Consider the following 26,211-nt stretch of genomic DNA (forward strand, 5'->3'; position numbering starts at 1 on the left):
TCCATACCGGAGAGAAACCATTCAGCTGTGACGTGTGTGGAAAAAGATTTAACAAAAGAGCAAATCTCCGGGCACATGTAACACTACACACAGGAAAGAAACCATTTAGCTGTCATATTTGTGATAAAAGATTTACTCAAAGCTCTATTCTTAGGAGACACATGGACGTCCACACAGGAGAAAGACCATACAACTGTGAAGTGTGTGGTCAAAGATTTACTACAACTGAAAATCTTGAGGAGCATATGAACACTCACATCAAACCAACTGACTGTGAAGTCTGTGGTAAAATCTTTACTAAATCTGCAAATCTTCTGGCACACATGAGCACCCACACTGGAGAGAAACCGTTTGCTTGTGATATTTGTGGTAAAAGATTTACTCAGAATTCAACTCTGAGGAGGCATTTGAATGTCCACACAGGAGAGAAGCTGTTTGGCTGCAGTGTTTGTGGTAAAAGGTTTACTCAGAACTCAACTCTCAGTCGACACATGAGTGTCCACCCCGGGGAAAAGCAGTTTGGCTGTGACGTTTGTGGTCAAAGATTTGGTACAACAGCAGATCTTAGAGCACACATGAGTTCTCATGAAGGAGAAAAACCCTATAGCTGCAATAATTGTAGCAAAAGATTTGTTCGAATCTCAAACATGAAGAAACACACGTGCATCCAATAAGAGAAATCATCACGCTCCTGACCAGCATGTTTAGAGTGTGTAGTTGGGCTTTTATTAGAATGTAGTCATATTTCTCATTCTGAGCCATATGACCCAATAAAAAAAAAATCATGTTATCAATTTACTTCAAGTGAGAAGGAGTTCTGAATTCATAGAGATGAACAAATCCCCCCAGGGCTCTTTACCTTTCCTTTTATTAAAACTGTCAGTACTCTGGATTTCAATTTTAACCAAGAGTATTTCAATATGTATGCAAAAAATATACTTGGAAACTTTTAATGTCATAAAAATGCTGGACTGTATGTGCTGAATTTGTGTCACAGTTAGACCTTTAATCTTGAATTTTCCAAGAAAATGCATCTACAATTGCGATCAGAAATATTTAACCATCTCAACTCAAAGGCCTATGACTATTAGCCAACAAGAAATATGTGTTGATGCAAATATATTTTACTCATTTGACTTGAGCATGTGTTGTATAAGTTGAACACTTGTTTTCGCAGACAGGCCAATAATCAGTTCACTCTACCCAACAGAGTTCACTCCCAAACATGTTAGATTAATAACAGGTGGGGATGGACTAGGAGGTTTCTGCTCACAAACTTCTAATTGTTTATCTTAGAGTAATTTTTGGAACACACATCGATGCCTTCCTATGTGAGGTTTCTATGAGCGTCACAACTGAAGTCAATGAAGGATCATTAGATTTTCCTCTATTTTCCTATTCAAATACTCTATAGGAAAATAGATTTAACAGGTTTTCTGTTAAATGTGAAACAGCAAACTTAAATAAATTTCAACCCAAATGCAATATTGTTTATTTCCAGTGTTATATTAATGAATCACTCAACTAATAAAAATGCTATCCAAAGAAACAATGACAGATCCTTCAAATCTTTCTGGGTTCTTCTGTATTTGTGATTGCATTTGTGAATTGAGACCTTGCAGATTTGTGCTCCCGAAACGTCTTCTGCAGTATTCCTCTGGCCTCGATCACAATAATATTTCTTTTAATTCCTTGCTCTTCTTCATGCTTTCGTAATGCTGCCCTTAAACTCCCTAAATTCAACAAATCTATAAATATTTTTCTTAAATTACAAAAGCACAGTCTGGAAAAAATAAGTAAAATTTCAGCTACACTCAAAATTAACTGTAAACATATACAACTCATTAGTTTTTTAAATGGTTTTTTTAAAATGTAGAATTATACCATAGTGAATCACACTTCATACCACTAGATGGCGATAGTACACATCTTTGGTTTTCTTTCCAACCGCCGAATAAATAAAAAAAAAACCCATCAAAAAGCAGAAGAGCATTTTGAATGTACCGGATGTCGATGTCGTATGCGTGAGGCTTTCGATTCTCAGTCTAAAACAGTTTTCCTTTACAGCAAGAACATTAGAGGCGTGAGAGGACAAAGATTACGATGGAAAGCTGCAGGTCTGGAAAACAATGTAGCAACGTTGACTCTGTGAAGGAAGAGAGGGAAGGTAAATCACTAAATCTAATCATTATGAAATATATTTGATCCTTACAATCGATGGAAGCATGAAGTAAACAGGAAGTAGCTGTTTATCGGGGTGCTCTTGCGCCAAAAATGTGTACTGAGACCTACAACGATAGACATAAACAGCCAGATGTCGGAAGGGGTCCGTTTCAGGAAGCGGAATTGGTGAACTCTTCAAGAAACTTCAGGGGTAATGCTGCGTTCAACTAGTGTTGAGACGCTTATCCAGGGTTGCACTTATACTCATGCACACACAGCTGTTTTTCACACATAGTATGTTTCATTTATGCACAGAGAGCCTTTTGGAGGAATGAAACTTGACCTTGCATGTTTCACTTTCAAACCAAAAGGCTTTCTGTAAACGTGAAACTTAAGCTGACGCCATGATATCAAGTTGCTTCTCAGCAGACATTCCTTAGCTGACGTAGTTCATCAGACGACCAATAAGGCGTGTCTTAGATATAAAGAATGGATCGTCCGTTTTTGATCAGATGCTGTTTAATCCCGGTGTATTCACGTCACAACAAATTAGCCTGTGAGGGTAAGCGTCTCTTTCTTTTTAGCGCTAAAAAGAATAAAATAAGTAAAGTCTGATTATTTGTGTCGGCTGATTTTCTGCACGTGTGCTCACATGTTTTTGGTCCGTCTTGGTGATTTTTTATAATCACAATACTAGCTAATGTAATTCTAAACAATTATTCAGGAAAGAGATTAAGCAGAGAAGGGGAAAAAGAGAAAGAGACAAGAATGAGGCACCATCAGGATTAATGATGCAACACAGTGATAATGAAAAAAGAAACAAAATGGAGAAATGGAATTAGTTTAAATTATCTCTGATGCTGGCTCTGCACAGACAGATGTCATGTGAGTAATTGAACCATTTTTTTCTTCCCTTTTCAACATATTTGTTACAATGGAGGAAGATGCAACTGAGAAGGACGAGAACAACAAAACCAATGAAACCAAAAGATACAATAGTCAGAGATGGAGCTGTGATGTCAGATGGAAAAGAAGATTAAAAGGAGCTGATCGATAGTTAATCTCAATTTCTTCCTGAATAGCTTTCCATGCCTACAAATATGTTTTTCCTGTTAGCCCTGGGTTATCATCAGGGTAAAGAGACGAGAGAGAGAGAGCAGCCTAAATGACAACTAGAAAGGTAGAGAGAGACAAAAAGTTAGAGCTGGGAGTTTCAGAATATAAGACCTGAGGTCAAGCTCACTGATACTGATCCCCCAAACATCAAAATTGGGGGGAAAAAAAGTACTTTCAAGCTCTGAACACATTACTTCTAATACCCCACAATGCACAGATCTTGGAGTGACATGTAACCAACACTGTATGTTTGTGTGTTTCCTGCAGAAGAGCAGCAGCCATTGGGGGTTAAAGAAGAGGCTCCTGATCTGAGCCGTTCCAGTTTGGACCAGCAGAACCTCACATGTTACCAGGTGAAGAAGGAAGAGGAAGAACAGTTGATCAGTCAGGAGGTAGAGCAGCTTATTGTGAAGAAAGAAGAAGAAGAAGAGAAACCTCAGTTGTCAGAAGTTCATCCCATCAAAAGTGAAGACAGCAGAGAGACAGAAGCTCCAACCAGCAGCTCAGCTGAACAGATGAAAACAGAATCTGATGGAGAGATCAGTGGAGGACCAGAACCTGACAGAAAGCTGGATCCAAGTACTAATTCACAACCAAATATTGAAGAAAAGTATTCAGCTTCTGAGACTGAAGTCAGTGATGAAGGTGAAGATGACAATATATCAGGTTCTGGATCTGAAAATGAAGACAGTGATGAAGACTGGAGGGAACCCAGAACACGTCAGTCTGGTGTAAACAGCAAAGTGGGACGTAAAGCTGCCAAGAAGGCCTTCAGCTGCACTGACTGCGGTAAACAGTTTGTGAGGAAGCAGATGTTCCAGAAACATCTGGCAGGTCATTCAGGAGAAAAGTCTTCCAGCTGTTCTGTTGAGAAGAATCACTCTAGAGGGAAGCAAAACGGTGATGCACAGATGGGACTCGAAACAGACAGAAAATCCTTTTGGTGTGCTGATTGTGGTAAAACATTTCAGAAACATGCTGCTCTTAAATGTCATATAAGAGTCCATTGTAGTAAAAAAATAGTTGTTTGTAAAGACTGTGGTAAAAACTTCCACTGTCAGTTTCAACTTAAAAATCACCTGAGAGACCACACAGGAGAAAAACCTTTTGCCTGTGATAAATGTGGTAAAAGGTTTAAATGGAAGCATAGTTTCAATTATCACATGATGAGCCACTTGGGAGAGAAACCATTTCAGTGTGAGCTATGTGATAAAAAGTTTACAAGAAATGGAGCACTGAAGACCCACATGACAATCCATAAGGGAGAAAAACCATTTGCATGTATTGACTGTGGCAAATGCTTCAGACTTAAGAGTGATCTAAAAGGCCACATGGCAACCCACTTAGGTGTAAAACCATTCATTTGTGGGTATTGTGGTGGCAGATTTACTCACAAAGGAAATATGCTCCTGCATGTTAGACTGCACACTGGTGAGAACCTGCTGTCGTGTGATAAATGTGATAAAAAGTTTACTCGAAAGAGTATCCTTCTGACACATATGCAATGTCATGAGAAGAAAGTGCCGTCTGGAAAGGGGAACTTTGCTTGTGAAGAATGTGGAAGACGGTTTGTCAAGAAGTCGCTTGTAAAAAGACACATGGTCAGGCACACAGGAGAGAAACAATTTGAATGCAATACTTGTTTGATTTTGTTTACGCGAGCGGAATCCCTGAAGGTGCACAATCGTAGATTTCACAGCAAATAGATTGTACACATAGAATTTGCTTGGAAAGCTTTACTGCAAGAACACCACAGCAGTTAATATTGTTTTGTTTCCATTTTACCTGGATTCATTTTGAGTTGGACAAGATTATTTTTGGTTCGTAGTAAGTAGAGCATTATGTTGCTGCAGAAAACTTTGAAATTGACTGGATTTATTTCATTGAGTGCTCCTACCTTGCTGAATTACGGTGATATCAAAACATAATCCCACTTGTTGTGTAAAACATGGTTCTATTAATCATTTCTGTCCAACCAGTACATACCTTCTCTTCATATTAGGTAATCAGTAAGGCTTGTACTCATCGTTCTCTTCAGAGGAATCATGAGAGGTTTTGATTGGGGTAATTATTTTCAACAATCATTAAAACTCAAGCTCTAACGACTCATTCAATGACATGTCTGTTTTTCATTGTCATTTTCTTTTATCCGTGTAACTTTGAGTTGTGTTTGTTGGCAAGGACTCTCTTGAAACGCCAATGATAATTAAAAGATAATAATTTGCAGAACCAGTCCCTGATTATCCTTTTAGAAGTCAGTCTTTAAATTTGATAGATAATGCTTAAGTTTTAATGCACATTTGCTCATGTGATGACTATAAATAGGACACTCAGACGGTGACAGAGTTCAGTCTGTTCTGTTAATGAAAGGAGACGTTCAATATGAAATCTGTTGAATATTTTACAATTAAAATGTGCATCATTTTAATATATAGCAATAAACGACTGGCAAAACTATCGTGGACAATAATTACTTATGTAATAAGATCACTTTGCTTCATAGTTTTGGGCATGTGCATTAGCAGAAAATATTGGAGCAGATCTCATTTGTCCTGTGACTTAAAAGTGATTTCAGCAGCTCACTGCTGCTGCACATTTCTGCCCAAAACATGCAGGGAATTTACGTTTATGAATTTTTTCCATTTTTGAATAAGTGCAGAAAGTGATCAATTTATTGTTTCAGTAATAACATTTCTGATACTGGTTTCTTCTATACAGGAGAAATCTTGTCAGCCTTGTTAGCTCTGCGGTGGGTGGAAGACATAAAATCATTAAAAACAATAATTTGTTTGGATTCAAGTTCTGCATTGAGTTTAAAACACAATCATTCAGATAGGCGTGGTATTTTATTAAAAATACTACATATTTTACTTACATTACAAAATATCAGGTTTAATTATAACATTTGTGTGGGTGTTGGCAAATAAGATGACAAAGAAGAAAATACACAAAAATTAATCACCTTTATAGTAAAAACGAGGAAATCCAAGGAAGAGAATGTCATTGAACAAAACCATAAGAAAGAATGCCAAAAAATGTGGCATGGAGAAAGAAATAGAAGATGGTTCCAAAGAATAGATGAAAAAATGGAGAAGAAATAGAAAGAAGGGAAATTTCATAAAAAGAGAAAGACCTGGACATACAGGACTTATACACTTCTTAAATTACAAAAGCACAGTCTGGAAAAAATAAGTAAAATTTCAGCTACACTCAAAATTAACTGTAAACATATACAACTCATTAGTTTTTTAATTTTTTATTTTTTTTAATGTAGAATTATACCATAGTGAATCACACTTCATACCACTAGATGGCGATAGTACACATCTTTGGTTTTCTTTCCAACCGCCGAATAAAAAAAAAAAACCCATCAAAAAGCAGAAGAGCATTTTGAATGTACCGGATGTCGATGTCGTATGCATGAGGCTTTCGATTCTCAGTCTAAAACAGTTTTCCTTTACAGCAAGAACATTAGAGGCGTGAGAGGACAAAGATTACGATGGAAAGCTGCAGGTCTGGAAAACAATGTAGCTACGTTGACTCTGTGAAGGAAGAGAGGGAAGGTAAATCACTAAATCTAATCATTATGAAATATATTTGATCCTTACAATCGATGGAAGCATGAAGTAAACAGGAAGTAGCTGTTTATCGGGGTGCTCTTGCGCCAAAAATGTGTACTGAGACCTACAACGATAGACATAAACAGCCAGATGTCGGAAGGGGTCCGTTTCAGGAAGCGGAATTGGTGAACTCTTCAAGAAACTTCAGGGGTAATGCTGCGTTCCAGTTGTACTCGGAACCGGGAAAGTCCGACTTCCCAGTCGCCTTCCGAGGTGGGATTTTCCACTGAGAAACTGGGAGCGACTACAAACGGAGTTACTGTTTGTGAGATGTATTTCTCGCTTCAATATGGCCGGTCCTCGCATCAACAATAGTAAGCTGTGGTGGAAACATGCTTATTTGGCAAGACACGCGTGTAGAAGTGCGTCTAAAATCAGTGTTACATGTACTGCCTGCAGCTGTAAGCTGAACAAATTAAAAATAGTGTTTGTAAAATCTATTGCAAACAGACGTTTATGGGCGTCGCCATGTTGAAATGCCGACTTCTTTACAAGATTGCGGTTACCTCGTGTCTGACGTAAAAGCCAGTTCCCACTTCCCAGGTAACTGGAATGCAGCATAAGTTTAAACTTTCCAGCTGCCTTCAGCTATATTTAATTATTTTTTGCGCGGCCCGGTACCAATTGGTCCACGGACCGGTGGTTGGGGACCACTCCCCTAAATGATCTTCTGAAAACTAGCTAATGTAATTCTAAACAATTATTCAGGAAAGAGATTAAGCAGAGAAGGGGAAAAAGAGAAAGAGACAAGAATGAGGCACCATCAGGATTAATGATGCAACCCAGTGATAATGAAAAAAGAAACAAAATGGAGAAATGGAATTAGTTTAAATTATCTCTGATGCTGGCTCTGCACAGACAGATGTCATGTGAGTAATTGAACCATTTTTTTCTTCCCTTTTCAACATATTTGTTACAATGGAGGGAGATGCAACTGAGAAGGACGAGAACAACAAAACCAATGAAACCAAAAGATACAATAGTCAGAGATGGAGCTGTGATGTCAGATGAAAAAGAAGATTAAAAGGAGCTGATCGATAGTTAATCTCAATTTCTTCCTGAATAGCTTTCCATGCCTACAAATATGTTTTTCCTGTTAGCCCTGGGTTATCAGCAGGGTAAAGAGACAAGAGAGAGAGCAGCCTAAATGACAACTAGAAAGGTAGAGAGAGACAAAAAGTTAGAGCTGGGAGTTTCACAATATAAGACCCGAGGTCAAGCTCACTGATACTGATCCCCCAAACATCAAAATTGGGGGGGAAAAAAGTACTTTCAATCTCTGAACACATTACTTCTAATACCCCACAATGCACAGATCTTGGAGTGACATGTAACCAACACTGTATGTTTGTGTGTTTCCTGCAGAAGAGCAGCAGCCGTTGGTGGTTAAAAAAGAGGCTCCTGATCTGAGCAGTTCCAGTTTGGACCAGCACAACCTCAGACCTCCTTTACTGGTTTTAAACAAACTTCAGTCTGGCAGAAAAGGTTGTTTGTCTTATGCTATGTATGTCTGTGTATACCCTTTATTTCTAAAAATAAAAAAGCAAGTGTAGTTCAAACTGAAAGTAAGACTTTTGCTTCCAATGTGGGCACAGTAAAGTTATTCTAATTTTAAATGTCCAGTGGTTTTACAAGTTGTTGCAAATATGAGCCAGTTTACTATGTTAAATTGTCCATCTTTCTACTCATTGGTCCAACAATTTGTGGAGGTTCCAGAATAGACAATTGTCAGCATATTTTTATGCTTTTCCATGTTCTAAAGGCCCATACAACAATTCTACCATTTTTATTTCACAATAAACAGACTTTGGCATAAAATCTAACCAAGAGGTCGATGTGTTTGCTGCAGGAAATCAGCAACTGTGGGTGGTTAAAGAAGAGGTTCCTGATCTCAGCATTTCCAGTTTGGACCAGCAGAACCTCACATGTTACCAGGTGAAGAAGGAAGAGGAAGAACAGTTGATCAGTCAGGAGGTAGAGCAGCTTACTGTGAAGAAAGAAGATGAAGAGAAACCTCAGTTGACAAAAGTTCATCGCATCAAAAGTGAAGACAGCAGAGAGACGGAAGCTCTAACCAGCAGCTCAGCTGAACAGATGAAAACAGAATCTGATGGAGAGATCAGTGGAGGACCAGAACCTGACAGAGAGCTGGATCCAAGTACTACTTTACAGCCAAATATTGAAGAAAAGTATTCAGCTTCTGAGACTAAAGTCAGTGATGAGAGTGAAGAGGACAATATATCCTGTTCTGAATCTGAAAATGAAGACAGTGATGAAGATTGGAGGGAACCCAGAACACGTCAGTCTGGTGTAAACAGCAAAGTGGAACGTAAAGCTGCCAAGATGGCCTTCAGCTGCACTGACCACTTTAAGCAGTGTGTGAGGAATCAGATGTTCCAGAAACATCTGGCAGGTCATTCAGGAGAAAAGTCTTCCAGCTGTTCTGTTGAGAAGAATCACTCTAGAGGGAAGCAAAACGGTGATGCACAGATGGGACTCGAAACAAACAGAAAATCCTTTTGGTGTGCTGATTGTGGTAAAACATTTCAGAGACTAGCCTCTTTTAAATGTCATGCGAGAATCTATCGCTGTGAAAAATCAAATGTTTGTGAAGATTGCGGCAAAATCTTTCAGAGTCGATGTCATTTGAAAACTCACCATAAACCCCACACAGGAGAAAGACCCTTTGTCTGTGATAAATGTGGTAAAAGGTTTAGCCGGAAGCCTGGGCTTCAAGTTCACATGACTTGCCACACAGGAGAGAAACCATTTCATTGTGAGGTATGTGATAAGAAGTTTACCTCAAATGGATCTCTGACGGCCCACATGACAATCCATAAAGGGGAAAAACCATTTCGGTGCAGCGATTGTGGCAGATGTTTCAGACTTAAGGATGTTCTAAAAAGCCACATGATTACCCACTCAAATGTAAAACCGTTTGTCTGTGGGTACTGTGGCGCCACTTTTACTCGTAAGCAAAGTTTGCTCCTGCATGTTAGACTCCACACTGGGGAGAATCAGTTATCATGTGATCAGTGTGATAAAAAGTTTGTCCTTAAGAGTCGCCTTCTAAAACACATGCAAATTCATCAGAAAGAGGAGAAGGTGGTGATCGGGAAGGGAAACTTTGCTTGTGAGGAATGTGGAAGAAAATTTGTCCAGAAGCGGTATTTAAAAAGTCACATGCTTATGCACACAGGAGAGAAACCGTTTAGTTGCGACGTGTGTTTGAAGTTGTTTACGCGGGCGGAAAATCTGAGGAATCACAAACTGAGGATTCACAGTAAACAGAGATTTCATACAGAGAATTCGTTTGGAAAAACGATCTGTACAAATGCCACAGCAGTTCAGATTATTTTGCTTCCCTTTGATCAGAATTAGCTATAACATTTTGAGTTTGACAGTAGAGCAGTGGCTGATATCAGCAAATAATGGGGGAAACGGCCTCCGCTCTGTGATAAAATGATTTTGGCAGCTCACTGTGGGTCTGGATGTTTCTGCCAAACCATGTAGTGAATTTCTATTTCATCGTGTTCATTTATATTGTGTATTATTTCTGTTTTTAAGAAGTACATAAGTAATACATTTATTGTTTCAGTAAAGTGTATGCAACACAAAATGTTACAAAAAAAATGTAAAAGAATTGCCTCATTTTTACATTTATTTTATGTCTTTTTTTGTTTTTTATTTTTTGCTCTAAATAGAGGTCATGGTCAGTAAAGTGTCAGGCCGACGTGATGTAAGGATGGATACCAGAAGAGTTGATATTTTTGTTGATGGTAACAGTTGAGCATCTTAGGCCTCTAGGCTCATTTATGAAAAAAAAAACCCAACAACTGAGGTCTCAGACACATGAGAAATCACAGGAACAATGATACAAATTCTGTTTCATACACGATCTTCTGTGAAAAGCTGTCAATGCATTTGTACGTAGTGGATCTTGATGTGCTGACTCGAGGCTTGCAAATTAATTATCGAATGGATTTTATGTACAATTCTCACAAGGCTACAGTTATCTCTGCTGCCAGTGCATATTTTCATATCAGGTTTTCTTTACAATCAATTGTATATGAATATGCTTGGATACAGCACTCTGAACAAACAGCTTCTTTAGCAGCGAACTTTTTGTGGCTTACCCTCCCTGTGGGTGGTTTCAGCGTTTGTTTTTCTGAACATCTGTTCAGTCGGCAGTCCTCCCTGTGAATGTGTAGTTCACTGACCCAGACTGAGAATCCATTTAGAGGCCCAGGAAACCTTTGTTGATGGTTATGGAGTTAATTTAGTGATTAGAGTAACACAACAAGTTTTCAATATAGAAATGTTATTCTACTTTTCAGAGACACTGAGTTTTGTGTTTTCATGATCTGTAAGCCATGAATGTAACAATTACATGAAATAAAGGCTTGGAATCTTGATGACAAAAGTTTCTCTCTCTGAAATAACAATAAAAAAATATTCTATCTCTTCAAGGTATTTTAAGTTTTTTTTTATGTAGCTGTACATATGTACATGTCTCATTTTTTAGTTCAGTCCCCTTTAACAAAAACTGAACAAAAACAAAACTGAAGTTATTATTTTTGGAGGCCCAGGAAACCTAAAGAGGAACGATCTAGAGTCAGTGCACAGCTTCAGTTATTACAACTGAAAACCAGCGATCAGGCCCGAAACCTGGGAGTAGTGATGGACTCTGACCGGAACATTCAGATCCACGTAAAGACAGTCACAAAGACGGCCTTCTATCACCTGAAGAACATTTCCAGGATTAAAGGACTAATGTCTCAGCCAGATCTGGAGAAACTCATCCATGCGTTTATCTTCAGTCATATTGATTATTGTAACAGCGTCTTCACAGGTCTGTCCAACAAATCAAACAGCTGCAGCTGATCCAGAATGCTGCTGCTCGTGTTCTCACTAAAACCAGGAAGATAGATCACATAACACCAGTTTTAAAGTCTCTCCACTGGCTCCCTGTAGCTCAAAGAATAGACTTTAAAATACTGTTGTTAGTTTATAAATCACTCAATGGTTTGGCACCACAATACATTAAAGATCTGCAACTGTTGTATCAACTTTCCAGAACTCTCAGGTCTTCTGGTTCTGGTCTGCTCTGCATCCCCAGAACCAGAACCAAACGAGGAGAAGCGGCATTTAGCATCTATGCAGCAAAAATCTGGAACAAACTTCCAGAAAATTGTAAAACAGCTGAAACACTGACTTCCTTTAAATCTCAACTAAAAACCCACTTGGTTAGAGTTGTATTCGAAACGTAATCAATTGCAAATTTATTGACGAAACCTGACTTGATGTTGTTTTTATTGTTGATTTGATGTTGCATTGTGTTTTTGTGTTTGATTTGATGTAAAGCACTTTGAAATGCCTTGCTGCTGAAATGTGCTATACAAATAAAGTTTGATTTGATTTAAGTCCTGTTGCCTTCGTTTCTGAGGTACAGCAATAATGTTCCTGGGTCAGTTTGATCTGTGGAGTGTTTAATCATTTCAGTTTCGTCAGAAACCAAAAAAATCCTCCAAAATGTTTTTGTATCTGATTATTAACTCCGATACTAACCATTTCAATCAATATTTGTGCAATGACGGGCTTTTTTTTATTTCTCACAAACAAAAGATTAATGATGACGATTTACTCATTAGGATGATAAATGTAGTTTAAATTTTTTATGTCCACTGAAAAAACCTACACACAAAAAAAACAATAAATATCCTTGAAAATGACTTTTTGTAGATTTTTTTAACATTACATTTTTAATTTATTTTCCGAGGGGTAATGTTTATAATGAACTTGAGATACATATTCTGTTTTGGGTCAAATTGACCCGCTGATTAAAATCAAGATAAATGAGTCATACAGAGAGTATTTATGTTTCCCCCACTTCTGCTGAGTGTCCACTCAGTGTGGGTGGAGATTGCCCACGGGAACAGAAAAGACTCTTCTTTTAAAAAAAACTTTAAAACGGGTCAGTTTGACCCGTAAGAAAATCTGAATGTTGTAGGTTCTTAATAAGTCCATCAGATGGCAGCAGTGAGACACAAGACAGCCTGTGCCCGTGAAGATGCCTGATCAAAAATATTTCTTTCTATGGATTCTTCTATGGATGTGGTTTTGGATGTGTTGTGAATCACAACACAAACCCGGAAAACTACATGCTAATTGCTTTAACATCAAGTATATGTAATTTAATAGAAAAATTATTAATAATTGATTAATCATAGTTTTAGAAAGGAGAGGAATATCAATGATCTAACGTTGTGTTTAGAGCAGAAAATCAGAAGCGCACATCAAGTAAACAAATAAAAAGTATATTGCAACTGTATTATTGAGTTTAAAACATAATAATTCAGAAAGTAGGGCTGATATTTTATTAGACATACTTTTTTATTTAGCATATATAATATTGGGTTTAATAATAACATTTATGTGTGTACCAGCACATTTGAGTAAAATGAAATGAGAGTGGAGATAAGACAACAAAGAAGGAAAGTCAAATCACTATCTGCAGCTTCATAGTGAACTTTCATTGGATTTGGTAAGCTAAATCCAATGAAATAATTGGAAATAAGGTGGGATGAAAATAAATGGTTTTATAAAATCCAAAAGGCAGTAGGTGAAATTAGAACTGAGAGGGAAAATTACAAAGGACAAGAGGTTAATAAAATTAAGATTTGGATATACAGGATTTAAAACTATGTTTTTAAAGTATAAAAGCATAATACAGGGAAATGTAATATAAATGCAATGGAAGAAACCATAAAGCATCTTAGACTGTCATAAATATCTCTGAAGAGAGGGTTTGAAAAAAAAAAATAAGGGAAAGTTTAGTATATTAGTAAAACTAAAAAAGAACTTATAAGTCATCATTATGATTTTTATAGAAAACAGAATTGATTATTATTAAATCCAAAAGGCAGTAGGTGAAATGAAACTGGGAGAAGAAATACAAAGGATAAAAGGTTAATAAGATTAAGACTTGGATATACAGGATTTAAAACTATATGTTTAAAATATAAAAGCATTATACAGGGAATGCAATTTATGTGGAATGGAATAAATTTATAAAGACAGAGTTACTAATACTAAAGAAGAATTTTTATTTTTCATAATTTGCTTGTTAAAGAAATCAACATTGACTATTGAAATTTGCTTACATATACCTTTAAAAAAATATAATTTTTATGTGTAAATTATACCATGAAGAACCCCACTCCACACCAGTAGATGGCGGTAAGACCCAATTTAAGTATTCTTGCCATCCACATGAAGAACAATTTGAATCTACCGGATTTCTTATGAGTGTAAGCTTTTCGATTCACAGTGTGTTCTCCAGTAAAGCCTGAACATTAGGATGAAGATTACGATGGGAAGCTTCTCATCTGGAGAACAATACAGCGTCGTTGACTCTGTGAAGGAAGAGAGTGAAGGTAATGACTTCATTTGATGATTATGAAATAATTGTGATTATTAGAATCGATCGAAGCACGAGGTAAACAGGAACAAGTTTATTAGGGTAATCCTGCGCCAAAGATGTATACTGAGAGCTAAAACTATAGACACAAACACATCGCCAGAAGTCTTAAACCGTGCGTTAAAATGAACAGAAAAATAGACAAAAATTGGTTATTGTGACAGACCTATACTCTTCTATGTGTTTCCTATAGAAGAGCAGCAGCTGCTGGTGGTTAAAGAAGAGGTTCCTGATGCTGCTGGTTCCAGTTTGGACCAGCAGAACCTCACATGTTACCAGGTGAAGAAGGAAGAGGAAGAACAGTGGATCAGTCAGGAGGTAGAGCACCTTACTGTGAAGAAAGAAGAAGAAGAGAAACCTCAGTTGACAAAAGTTCATCGCATCAAAAGTGAAGACAGCAGAGAGACAGAAGCTCCAACCAGCAGCTCAGCTGAACAGATGAAAACAGAATCTGATGGAGAGATCAGTGGAGGACCAGAACCTGACAGAGAGCCAGATCCAAGTACTACTTTACAGCCAAATATTGAAGAAAGACATTCGGCCTCTTTTGAGACTAAAGTCAGTAATGAGAGTGAAGATGACAATCTATCAGATTCTGCATCTGAAAATGAAGACGATGATGAAGATCGGAGGGAACCCAGAACACGTCAGTCTGTTGTAAACAGCAAAGTGGAACGTAAAGCTGCTAAGATGGCCTTCAGCTGCACTGACCACTTTAAGCAGTTTGTGAGGAATCAGATGTTCCAGAAACATCTGGCAGGTCATTCAGGAGAAAAGTCTTCCAGCTGTTCTGTTGAGAAGAATCACTCTAGAGGGAAGCAAAACGATGATGCACAGTTGGGACTCGAAACAAACAGAAAAGCCTTTTGGTGTGCTGATTGTGGTAAAACATTTCAGAGACTAGCCTCTTTTAAATGTCATGCGAGAATCTATCGCTGTGAAAAATCAAATGTTTGTGAAGATTGCGGCAAAATCTTTCAGAGTCGATGTCATTTGAAAACTCACCATAAACCCCACACAGGAGAAAGACCCTTTGTCTGTGATAAATGTGGTAAAAGGTTTAGCCGGAAGCCTGGGCTTCAAGTTCACATGACTTGCCACACAGGAGAGAAACCATTTCATTGTGAGGTATGTGATAAGAAATTTTCCTCAAATGGATCTCTGACGGCCCACATGGCAATCCATAAAGGGGAAAAACCATTTAGGTGCCACGATTGTGGCAGACGTTTCAGACTTAAGGATGTTCTAAAACGCCACGCTCAAATTAGCCACTCAAATGTCTGTGGGTACTGTGGCGCCACTTTTACTCGGAAGCAAAGTTTGCTCTTGCATGTTAGACTCCACACTGGGGAGAATCAGTTGTCATGTGATCAGTGTGATAAAAAGTTTGTCCTTAAGAGTCGACTTCTAAAACACATGCAAATTCATCAGAAAGAGGAGAAGGTGGTGATCGGGAAGGGAAACTTTGCTTGTGAGGAAGAAAGTTTGTCCAGAAGCGGTATTTAAAAAGTCACATGCTTATGCACACAGGAGAGAAACCGTTTAGTTGCGACGTGTGTTTGAAGTTGTTTACGCGGGCGGAAAATCTGAGGAATCACAAACTGAGGATTCACAGTAAACAGAGATTTCATACAGAGAATTCGTTTGGAAAAACGATCTGTACAAATGCCACAGCAGTTCAGATTATTTTGCTTCCCTTTGATCAGAATTAGCTATAACATTTTGAGTTTGACATGATCTCTTTTCTTCATCGTAAGTAGAGCAGTGGCTGATATCAGCAAATAATGGGGGAAACGGCCTCCGCTCTGTGATAAAATGATTTTGGCAGCTCACTGTGGGTCTGGATGTTTCTGCCAAACCATGTAGTGAATTTCTATTTCATCGTGTTCATTTATATTGTGTATTATTTCTATTTTTAACAATTTATTGTTTCAGTAAAGTGTATGCAATACATAATGTTACAAAAAATTTAAAAGAATTGCCTCATTTTTACATTTATTTTGTGTCTTTTTTTGTTTGTTTTTTATTTTTTGCTCTAAATGGAGCAAAAAATAAGTGTAGTGGCTACTTGTTCTTTTGCATAAAGCCACTATATTGATAAATTAGCTTCAGCTTTCTTTGTTAGTATTGGTTAGCTTATCTCTTCTTAGTTGAAGCGTTTCTGTTCATTGACATGTCTTGTGCATTAAATAATAAACAATACTTACGGTTCCACACAAAGTATGAACTTTACTTTCTTTGGCATAACATGAAAATTATTTTGTCTTGCACAGCATTCTTAAAATTAACGGTCAAAAACTGTGTAGAGGTTAAGCGACCACACTACATCCAACTTTCTTTCTTTCTCTCGTAAGTGACACTGCACTTTCTCTATATATACAATTGTGTCCTTTAGGTGGCGTTTTATTACAAAAAACATAGTAAAATAAAACCTTACTGTAAAGACAATATCTAAATATGCAAAAGGCATACAGAAAATAAACAATGTTAAAACTAACATTTTTGGCTCTTACAGTCAGTAAAGTGTCAGGCCGACGTGATGTAAGGATGGATACCAGAAGAGTTGATATTTTTGTTGATGGTAACAGTTGAGCATCTTAGGCCTCTAGGCTCATTTATGAAAAAAAAAAACCAACAACTGAGGTCTCAGACACATGAGAAATCACAGGAACAATGATGCAAATTCTGTTTCATACACGATCTTCTGTGAAAAGCCGTCAATGCATTTGTACGTAGTGGATCTTGATGTGCTGACTCAAGGCTTGCAAATTAGTTATCGAATGGATTTTATGTACAATTCTCACAAGGCTACAGTTATCTCTGTTGCCAGTGCATATTTTCACACCAGGTTTTCTTTACAATCAATTGTATATGAATATGCTTGGACACAGCACTCTGAACAAACAGCTTCTTTAGCAGCAAACTTTTTGTGGCTTACCCTCCCTGTGGGTGGTTTCAGCGTTTGTTTTTCTGAACATCTGTTCAGTCGGCAGTCCTCCCTGTGAATGTGTAGTTCACTGACCCAGACTGAGAATCCATTTAGAGGCCCAGGAAACCTTTGTTGATGGTTATGGAGTTAATTTAGTGATTAGAGTAACACAACAAGTTTTCAATATAGAAATGTTATTCTACTTTTCAGAGACACTGAGTTTTGTGTTTTCATGATCTGTAAGCCATGAATGTAACAATTACATGAAATAAAGGCTTGGAATCTTGATGACAAAAGTTTCTCTCTCTGAAATAACAATCAAAAAATATTCTATCTCTTCAAGGTATTTTAAGTTTTGTTTAGATGTAGCTGTACATATGTACATGTCTCATTTTTTAGTTCAGTCCCCTTTAAGTCCTGTTGCCTTCGTTTCTGAGGTACAGCAATAATGTTCCTGGGTCAGTTTGATCTGTGGAGTGTTTAATCATTTCAGTTGCATCAGAAACCAAAAAAATCCTCCAAAATGTTTTTGTATCTGATTATTAACTCCGATACTAACCATTTCAATCAATATTTGTGCAATGACGTTTTTTTTATTTATTTCTCACAAACAAAAGATTAATGATGACGATTTACTCATTAGGATGATAAATGTTGTTTAAATTTTTTATGTCCACTAAAAACACCTACACACAAAAAACAATAAATATCTTTGAAAATGACTTTTTGTAGATTTTTTTTACATTACATTTTTAATTTATTTTCCGAGGGGTAATGTTTATAATGAACTTGAGATACATATTCTGTTTTGGGTTAAATTGACCCGCTGATTAAAATCAAGATAAATGAGTCATACAGAGAGTATTTATGTTTCCCCCACTTCTGCTGAGTGTCCACTCAGTGTGGGTGGAGATTGCCCACGGGAACAGAAAAGACTCTTCTTTTAAAAAAAACTTTAAAACGGGTCAGTTTGACCCGTAAGAAAATCTGAATGTTGTAGGTTCTTAATAAGTCCATCAGATGGCAGCAGTGAGACACAAGACAGCCTGTGCCCGTGAAGATGCCTGATCAAAAATATTTCTTTCTATGGATTCTTCTATGGATGTGGTTTTGGATGTGTTGTGAATCACAACACAAACCTGGAAAACTACATGCTAATTGCTTTAACATCAAGTATATGTAATTTAACAGAAAAATGATTAATAATTGATTAATCATGGTTTTAGAAAGGAGAGGAATATCAATGATCTAACATTGTGTTTAGAGCAGAAAATCAGAAGTGCACAAGTAAACAAATAAAAAGTATATTGCAACTGTATTATTGAGTTTAAAACATAATAATTCAGAAAGTAGGGCTGATATTTTATTAGACACACTTTTTTATTTAGAATATATAATATTGGGTTTAACAATAACATTTATGTGTGTACCAGCACATTTGAGTAAAATGAAATGAGAGTGGAGATAAGACAACAAAGAAGGAAAGTCAAATCACTATCTGCAGCTTCATAGTGAACTTTCATTGGATTTGGTAAGCTAAATCCAATGAAATAATTGGAAATAAGGTGGGATGAAAATAAATGGTTTTATAAAATCCAAAAGGCAGTAGGTGAAATTAGAACTGAGAGGGAAAATTACAAAGGACAAGAGGTTAATAAAATTAAGATTTGGATATACAGGATTTAAAACTATGTTTTTTAAATATAAAAGCATAATACAGGGAAATGTAATATAAATGCAATGGAAGAAACCATAAAGCATCTTAGACTGTCATAAATATCTCTGAAGAGAGGGTTTGAAAAAAAAATAAGGGAAAGTTTAGTATATTAGTAAAACTAAAAAAGAACTTATAAGTCATCATTATGATTTTTATAGAAAACAGAATTGATTATTATTAAATCCAAAAGGCAGTAGGTGAAATGAAACTGGGAGAAGAAATACAAAGGATAAAAGGTTAATAAGATTAAGACTTGGATATACAGGATTTAAAACTATATGTTTAAAATATAAAAGCATTATACAGGGAATGCAATTTATGTGGAATGGAATAAATTTATAAAGACAGAGTTACTAATACTAAAGAAGAATTTTTATTTTTCATAATTTGCTTGTTAAAGAAATCAACATTGACTATTGAAATTTGCTTACATATACCTTTTAAAAAATATAATTTTTATGTGTAAATTATACCATGAAGAACCCCACTCCACACCAGTAGATGGCGGTAAGACCCAATTTAAGTATTCTTGCCATCCACATGAAGAACAATTTGAATCTACCGGATTTCTTATGAGTGTAAGCTTTTCGATTCACAGTGTGTTCTCCAGTAAAGCCTGAACATTAGGATGAAGATTACGATGGGAAGCTTCTCATCTGGAGAACAATGCAGCGTCGTTGACTCTGTGAAGGAAGAGAGTGAAGGTAAATCACTTTATTTGATGATTATGAAATAATTGTGATTATTAGAATCGATCGAAGCACGAGGTAAACAGGAACAAGTTTATTAGGGTAATCCTGCGCCAAAGATGTATACTGAGAGCTAAAACTATAGACACAAACACATCGCCAGAAGTCTTAAACCGTGCGTTAAAATGAACAGAAAAATAGACAAAAATTGGTTATTGTGACAGACCTATACTCTTCTATGTGTTTCCTATAGAAGAGCAGCAGCTGCTGGTGGTTAAAGAAGAGGTTCCTGATGTGAGCAGTTCCAGCTTGGACCAGCAGAACCTCACATGTTACCAGGTGAAGAAGGAAGAGGAAGAACAGTGGATCAGTCAGGAGGTAGAGCAGCTTATTGTGAAGAAAGAAGAAGAAGAGAAACCTCAGTTGCCAGATGATAATCACATCAAAAGTGAAGACAGCAGAGAGACAGAAGCTCCAACCAGCAGCTCAGCTGAACAGATGAAAACAGAATCTGATGGAGAGATCAGTGGAGGACCAGAACCTGACAGAGAGCCGGATCCAAGTACTACTTTACAGCCAAATATTGAAGAAAGTCATTCGGCCTCTTTTGAGACTGAAGTCAGTAATGAGAGTGAAGAGGACAATATATCAGGTTCTGGATCTGAAACTGAAGACAGTGATGAAGACTGGAGGGAACCCAGAACATGTCAGTCTGGTGTAAACAGCAAAGTGGAACGTAAAGCTGCCAAGAAGGCCTTCAGCTGCACTGACTGCGGTAAACAGTTTGTGAGGAAACAGATGTTCCAGAAACATCTGGCAGGTCATTCAGGAGAAAAGTCTTCCAGCTGTTTGGTTGAGAAGAATCACTCTAAAAGGAAGCGGAATGGGGATTCACAGACGAGACTCGATCCAGGAAGGAAATCCTTTTCTTGTGATGATTGTGGGAGAACATTTCAGAAGCAAGCTGCTCTTAAATCCCACATGAGAATACATCATGGTAAAAAATTTGTTGTTTGTAAAGAATGTGGTAAAAGCTTTTGCTCTCAGGATGAATTAAAAAATCACTGGAGAGTCCATGCTGGAGAAAAACCCTTTGCCTGTGATAAATGTGGCAAAAGGTTTAGCCGTAAGCATAACCTTAAAAGTCACATGGTATGCCACAGTAAAGAAAAACCATTTGCCTGTGATAAATGTGGCAAAAGGTTTAGCCGTAAGCATATCCTTAAAAGTCACATGGTATGCCACAGTAAAGAAAAACCATTTGCCTGTGATCAGTGTGATAAAAGGTTTACCAGGAAGACATCCCTTAAAATTCACATGACCATCCATAAGCGAGAAAAACCATTTGCATGCAGCGACTGTGGCAAATGCTTCAGAGTTGCAGGTGAACTAAAAAGCCACATGGTAACCCACTTAGATGTAAAACCATTCATTTGTGGGTATTGTGGTGGCAGATTTACTCGTAAAGCAAGTCTGCGCCTGCATGTTAGACACCACACTGGGGAGAATCTGCTGCCATGTGATAAATGTGATAAAAGGTTTGCTCAGAAGTCTGACCTTCTGAAACATATGCGATTTCATGCAAAAGTGGAGAATGTGTGGTCTGGAAAGGATTGCTTTGCTTGTGAAGAATGTGGAAGAATGTTTGTCCAGAAGAGCCATGTTGAAAGACACATGGTTATTCACACTGGAAAGGATCGATTTAGATGCAATATTTGTTTGAAGAAGTTTACTAGAGCTGAGAATCTGAAGAATCACAAACGGAGAAAACACAGTGAATAGAGATGTCAGTTCATTTGGGAAGATTTTCTCCTACAATGCCACAGCAGGTTGCATTTTCAGGGTTTCCCCCAGTGTATCATAGGCCTGGTGGCCCGCCATACTTTACTAGCCCCACCGCCAGGCTAAGCCTTTCTTGTTTATGTTTTTAGGAAAATAATAATAATTTAAAAAAATTATGCTTTTTCTAAAAAAAAATTATTTTAAAGCCGGATTGCAAACGTCTCTGTTGCTCTGAGCGTTTCACTGGCGCAGCATTGTAAAAAATGTATTTCAGAAAGATTTGTTTATAGAAGACAAGTTTTTTTGTTTATGCATTTAAAGCCGGACCAATCACATCGCTGGCGCCTCTGTGCGTTGCCTCGCGCGCTGCTGCGGCCGGATGTCTTGAGTTTTCCTCAGCGCGTATTGCGGGCCTAGCAAGTTTTCTGGGGGAAACCCTGATTTTGTTTCCTTTTAATTAGGATTAATGTTAATATTTTTGCTTTGACTGACCCCTTCCTGATTTCCTTTTATGTCACACTTCAGTGTTTTCTAATTCTAAAGCTTTGGGACTCGATCAAACCACAGGGATTGCCTTTATCCACAAATTGTGAAAACAGGGGACAGTGGGGAACCCTCCCAGGACGACTGACCAAAATTACCCCAAGAGTGCAACAACAACTCATCCAAGAGGTCACAAAAGACCCCATAACAACATCTAGAGACCTGCAGGCTTCACTTGACTCAGTTAAAGTCACAGGTCATGCCTCCAGCAACAGAAAGAGATGGATGGAAATTACCTTCCATCCATCCATCCATTTTCTAACACCGTTTTCCGTAGTGGGGTCCGGAAGGCTGCTGGTGTTTATCTCCAGCTAACGTTCTGGGCGAGAGGCGGGGTAGAACCTGGACAGGTCGCCAGTCTGTCACAGACAGAAATTATTGAGTTCCAAATTGAAAACCAATGCTGAACAATAAGAACATTAAGACTTGTCTTAGTTTTTCCAGAGCACATCATTATTATCTCCCAGAAAACAATGACAGCATGGGTTGCTAGTTACTATTTGGTTAAAGAAGTTCAACACAGTTCTCTGTAACCTTCTTATTTTGTGACTGTACAATATATTTCCATTTATGACTGACGCTAAATTTGAGGTTTTTCTGATCTGTAAGAAGTAATCATCACAAATACAACAATAAAGGGGTGAAATATTTAATTTAGTGTGGAAAGTTATTCCTGAAATAACCGATTAATATATTTAACTTCAACATATATTATTTTTATTCGATTCCTATTAATATGTATCCCTCCATTTTCAGTTTGATTTATTTCTTTTTTGAACAATCGAATGTTGTAGGAGCCTACTGACCAGCAGATGGCAGCAGTGAGACAGATGTCTGCGAGTGGCTGTACAGATGCCTGACCAAAATCCATCCGAGGTCCATAACAATTTGAATCTGCCTGATTTCGTATGAGTGAGCGTTTGGATTTACAGTGTAACTATTTTCCTTTTAAGCCAGAACATTAGGGGCGCAAGAGAACCACGGTTACGATGGAAAGCTGCAGATCTGGAGAACAATCCAGCTTTGTTGATTCTGTGAAGGAAGAAAGTGAAGGTAAAACACTTAATCTGATAATTTTGAAATAGTTATTATGAGAACCTATGGAAGAATGAAGAAAAAGGCAAAGAGCTGTAGACAGCTGAGTTCCTACTGTAGATATAAACGCATAGATGTCGACTGGGGCAGAACAGGTCTCGTTGCCCTGTGTGAGGTGCGCGCGCTGCAGCCAGAGAAGCAGGTATCGAGCAGCCTTTGCTCCACTTATGATCGATTTGTCGGTGTTGTCACGTCAAGGCTTACTTTAATTTTAATCTACTGCTCCTGGTCAAACAAAAAAGCTGATCTTATGCGGATTTTTTTTCTTACACAGTTTTGTGTTTTTTAATTAGCAGAGAAAATCAATGTTTTTTTAAACATTATGTGCTATGCTCACTAATAGGTTGACAGATATCAGTCAGCCACCATGCATTGTTTTCCCACTTGTGCTTATTTAGAAGCTTTAATTGCTGCCAGAAAATGATGGAAGCTCGCTGGACAAAAAGAATTAGACTTCCTGAAAAGATCACTGTGCAGGCTTGTGATTGTATTAAACTGCATATTAATGTTTAAAAAAGACATAAAAAGCTGCAGTATGGACTTTACATATATATTCTTTTACATATTTGTTAAAACTGTTAATATGTTGTGACAATATGAGGCTTGGAGACCCAAGCCTCCATGGGACCCTAAGCGAAATCTGGTTCTGCTAGCAATGCGGATTGCTGCTATCAACAGTCAGATGATTAAATCATTCACACACCTACTATAAATTTATTGCATCTCTGACAGTGCTGTTTTCATTATATCCTTCATGCATGTATAATACACAATACATTTATTTCACGTGTTTGCTGCAGGAAATCAGCAACTGTGGGTGGTTAAAGAAGAGGTTCCTGATGTGAGCAGTTCCAGTTTGGACCAGCAGAACCTCACATGTTCTCAAGTGAAGAATGAAGAAGAGGAACAGTGGATCAGTCAGGAGGTAGAGCGGCTTAGTGTGGAGAAAGAAGACAAAGAGAAACCTCAGTTGTCAGAAGTTCGTCACATCAAAAGTGAAGACAGCAGAGAGACAGAAGCTCCAACCAGCAGCTCAGCTGAACAGATGAAAACAGAATCTGATGGAGAGATCAGTGGAGGACCAGAACCTGACAGAGAGCTGGATCCAAGTACTACTTTACAGCCAAATATTGAAGAAAAGTATTCAGCTTCTGAGACTGAAGTCAGTGATGAGAGTGAAGAGGACAATATATCCTGTTCTGGATCTGAAAATGAAGACAGTGATGAAGATTGGAGGGAACCCAGAACACGTCAGTCTGGTGTAAACAGCAAAGTGGGACAAAAAGCTGCTAAGAATGCCTTCAGCTGCCCTGACTGTGGTAAACAGTTTGTGAGGAAACAGATGTTCCAGAAACATCTGGCAGATCATTCAGGAGAAAAGTCTTCCAGCTGTTCTGTTGAGAAGAATCACTCTAGACGGAAGCAGAATGGGGATTCACAGATGAGACTCGATCCAGGAAGGAAATCCTTTTCTTGTGACGATTGTGGTAAAACCTTTAAAAAACTAGCTGCTCTTAAATGTCATATCAGAACCCATAGTGGTGCAAAATCAGTTGTTTGCAAAGATTGTGGTAAAATCTTTCACTCCCGGGATCATTTTAACTCTCACCGGAGACTGCACACTGGAGAAAAACCCTTTGTCTGTGATAAATGTGGTAAAAGATTTAGCCATAAGTATACCCTTAAAAATCACATGACTTGCCACACAGGAGAGAAACCATTTCAGTGCGAATTGTGCGATAAAAAGTTAGTCTCAAATGGAGGTCTGAAGACCCACATGACCATCCATAAAGGAGTAAAACCATTTGTGTGTAGCGAGTGTGGCAGATGCTTCAGACTTAAGAGTGATCTAAAAGGCCACATGACAACCCACTTAGACGTAAAATCGTTTGGCTGTGGTTATTGTGGCGCTAGTTTTTCTCACAAAAGAAGTCTTCTCCAGCATGTTAGACTCCACACTGGGAAGGACCTATTGTCGTGTGATAAATGTGATAAAAAGTTTGTCGGGAAGTATTACCTTCTAAGACATATGCGAGTTCATCTGAAACGGGAAAAACCAGTAACTGGAAGGGGGAACTTTTCTTGTGAGGAATGTGGGAAGAGGTTTCTCCAAGAGGCACATGTAAAAAGCCATGTGGTGATTCACACAGGAGAGAAACCATTTAGCTGTGGTTATTGTGGTGCCAAATTTACTCACAAAAGAAGTATGCTGCGGCATGTCAGACTCCACACTGGGGAGAATCTGCTGTCATGTGATAAATGTGATAAAAAGTTTGCCCGGAACTATTATCTTCTAAGACATATGCGGGTTCATGCGAAAGAGGAAAAAGTGATGACTGGAAAGGGGAACTTTGCTTGTAAAGAATGGTGAAGAAGGCAGCATCCAAAAAAATTCCAAGGTTATTCACACGGGAGAGAAAACACGGCGGGGGGGCATATTTCTGCCCAAAACAGGCAGTGGACTTTAAGTTTAATTTGGTCTTTTGTGTATTCTTGCTATTTTTTTTTTAAATAAATGCAGAAAGTGATCAATTTATTGTTTCTATAAACGTCTTAAGAACAAAATGTGACAAAAATGTGTATTCGATAAAATAAACTCCCCAATTTTTAAACTTTATCTTCTGTCAAACATATTTTGTCTTGTTAATTTTTCTTGGGCTAAATGCAAGCCAATTTCCATAAAGCTTAATTATTTCTATGCTTGGACATAGCACTCTGTGAATAACCAGCTTCTTCAGCAATGACGTTTTGAGGTTTATGCTCCTTGTGGACAGTTTCAGTATCTGTTTTCTGAACGCCAGTCCAGTCAGCAGTCTTCCCCGTGAGAAACCATTTAGAGGCTCAAAAAACCTTACTGGATATTTGGAGTTAATTCAGTAATTCATGTGGAACACCATGAACCTTTAAAATTGAACTACTTTGCAATTTTCTAAATTTTTGAAACACTAAATTTGGGGGTTTTGTGATCTGTAAACTCAACACAATTACAAGAAATAAATGGTTGAAATGTTTCACTCTTTGTAAGGACTCTATATAAGTGAGTTTCCCTTCCTAAAATTTCTGACTAAAATATTGAA

At 37.7% G+C, this 26,211-nt stretch overlaps 3 protein-coding genes across 9 annotated transcripts; all 3 read left to right on the plus strand.

The window, feature by feature from the left end:
• Positions 1 to 1,957: 1,957 nt before the first annotated feature.
• On the plus strand, positions 1,958 to 5,736 carry LOC122823356 (gastrula zinc finger protein XlCGF57.1-like). Its single transcript, XM_044102873.1, has 2 exons — positions 1,958 to 2,167; positions 3,547 to 5,736. Exons 1-2 carry the CDS (start codon positions 2,104 to 2,106, stop codon positions 4,983 to 4,985), a joined length of 1,503 nt encoding a protein of 500 aa, XP_043958808.1. The 5' UTR covers positions 1,958 to 2,103; the 3' UTR covers positions 4,986 to 5,736.
• An 884-nt stretch (positions 5,737 to 6,620) lies between these two features.
• Positions 6,621 to 16,598, plus strand: LOC122823353 (zinc finger protein OZF-like). 3 transcript variants are annotated; one of them, XM_044102862.1, is made up of 4 exons: positions 6,621 to 6,842; positions 8,265 to 8,384; positions 8,749 to 10,287; positions 16,099 to 16,598. In XM_044102862.1, exons 1-3 carry the CDS (start codon positions 6,779 to 6,781, stop codon positions 10,278 to 10,280), a joined length of 1,716 nt encoding a protein of 571 aa, XP_043958797.1. In that variant the 5' UTR covers positions 6,621 to 6,778; the 3' UTR covers positions 10,281 to 10,287; positions 16,099 to 16,598. The 3 variants fall into 3 exon arrangements, with proteins under 3 accessions (XP_043958797.1, XP_043958800.1, XP_043958798.1); XM_044102865.1 differs by lacking the exon at positions 16,099 to 16,598 and having other exon boundaries at positions 6,624 to 6,842; positions 8,265 to 8,296; positions 8,781 to 11,368; XM_044102863.1 differs by lacking the exons at positions 6,621 to 6,842; positions 16,099 to 16,598 and adding an exon at positions 6,922 to 7,213 and having other exon boundaries at positions 8,749 to 11,368.
• On the plus strand, positions 14,122 to 26,189 carry LOC122823355 (gastrula zinc finger protein XlCGF46.1-like). Of its 5 annotated transcripts, XM_044102872.1 has the most exons (6): positions 14,151 to 14,335; positions 14,573 to 14,760; positions 20,156 to 20,711; positions 22,834 to 22,915; positions 22,993 to 23,092; positions 23,935 to 24,078. In XM_044102872.1, exons 1-4 carry the CDS (start codon positions 14,260 to 14,262, stop codon positions 22,842 to 22,844), a joined length of 831 nt encoding a protein of 276 aa, XP_043958807.1. In that variant the 5' UTR covers positions 14,151 to 14,259; the 3' UTR covers positions 22,845 to 22,915; positions 22,993 to 23,092; positions 23,935 to 24,078. The 5 variants fall into 5 exon arrangements, with proteins under 5 accessions (XP_043958806.1, XP_043958807.1, XP_043958804.1 ...); XM_044102868.1 differs by lacking the exons at positions 14,151 to 14,335; positions 14,573 to 14,760 and having other exon boundaries at positions 20,624 to 20,711; positions 23,935 to 26,189; XM_044102869.1 differs by lacking the exons at positions 22,834 to 22,915; positions 22,993 to 23,092; positions 23,935 to 24,078 and having other exon boundaries at positions 20,156 to 22,671.
• The last annotated feature ends 22 nt before the right edge of the window (positions 26,190 to 26,211 follow it).

Source organism: Gambusia affinis, linkage group LG20 (genome assembly GCF_019740435.1).
Source record: "Gambusia affinis linkage group LG20, SWU_Gaff_1.0, whole genome shotgun sequence".
In the NCBI taxonomy this organism is placed as follows: Eukaryota; Metazoa; Chordata; class Actinopteri; order Cyprinodontiformes; family Poeciliidae; genus Gambusia; species Gambusia affinis.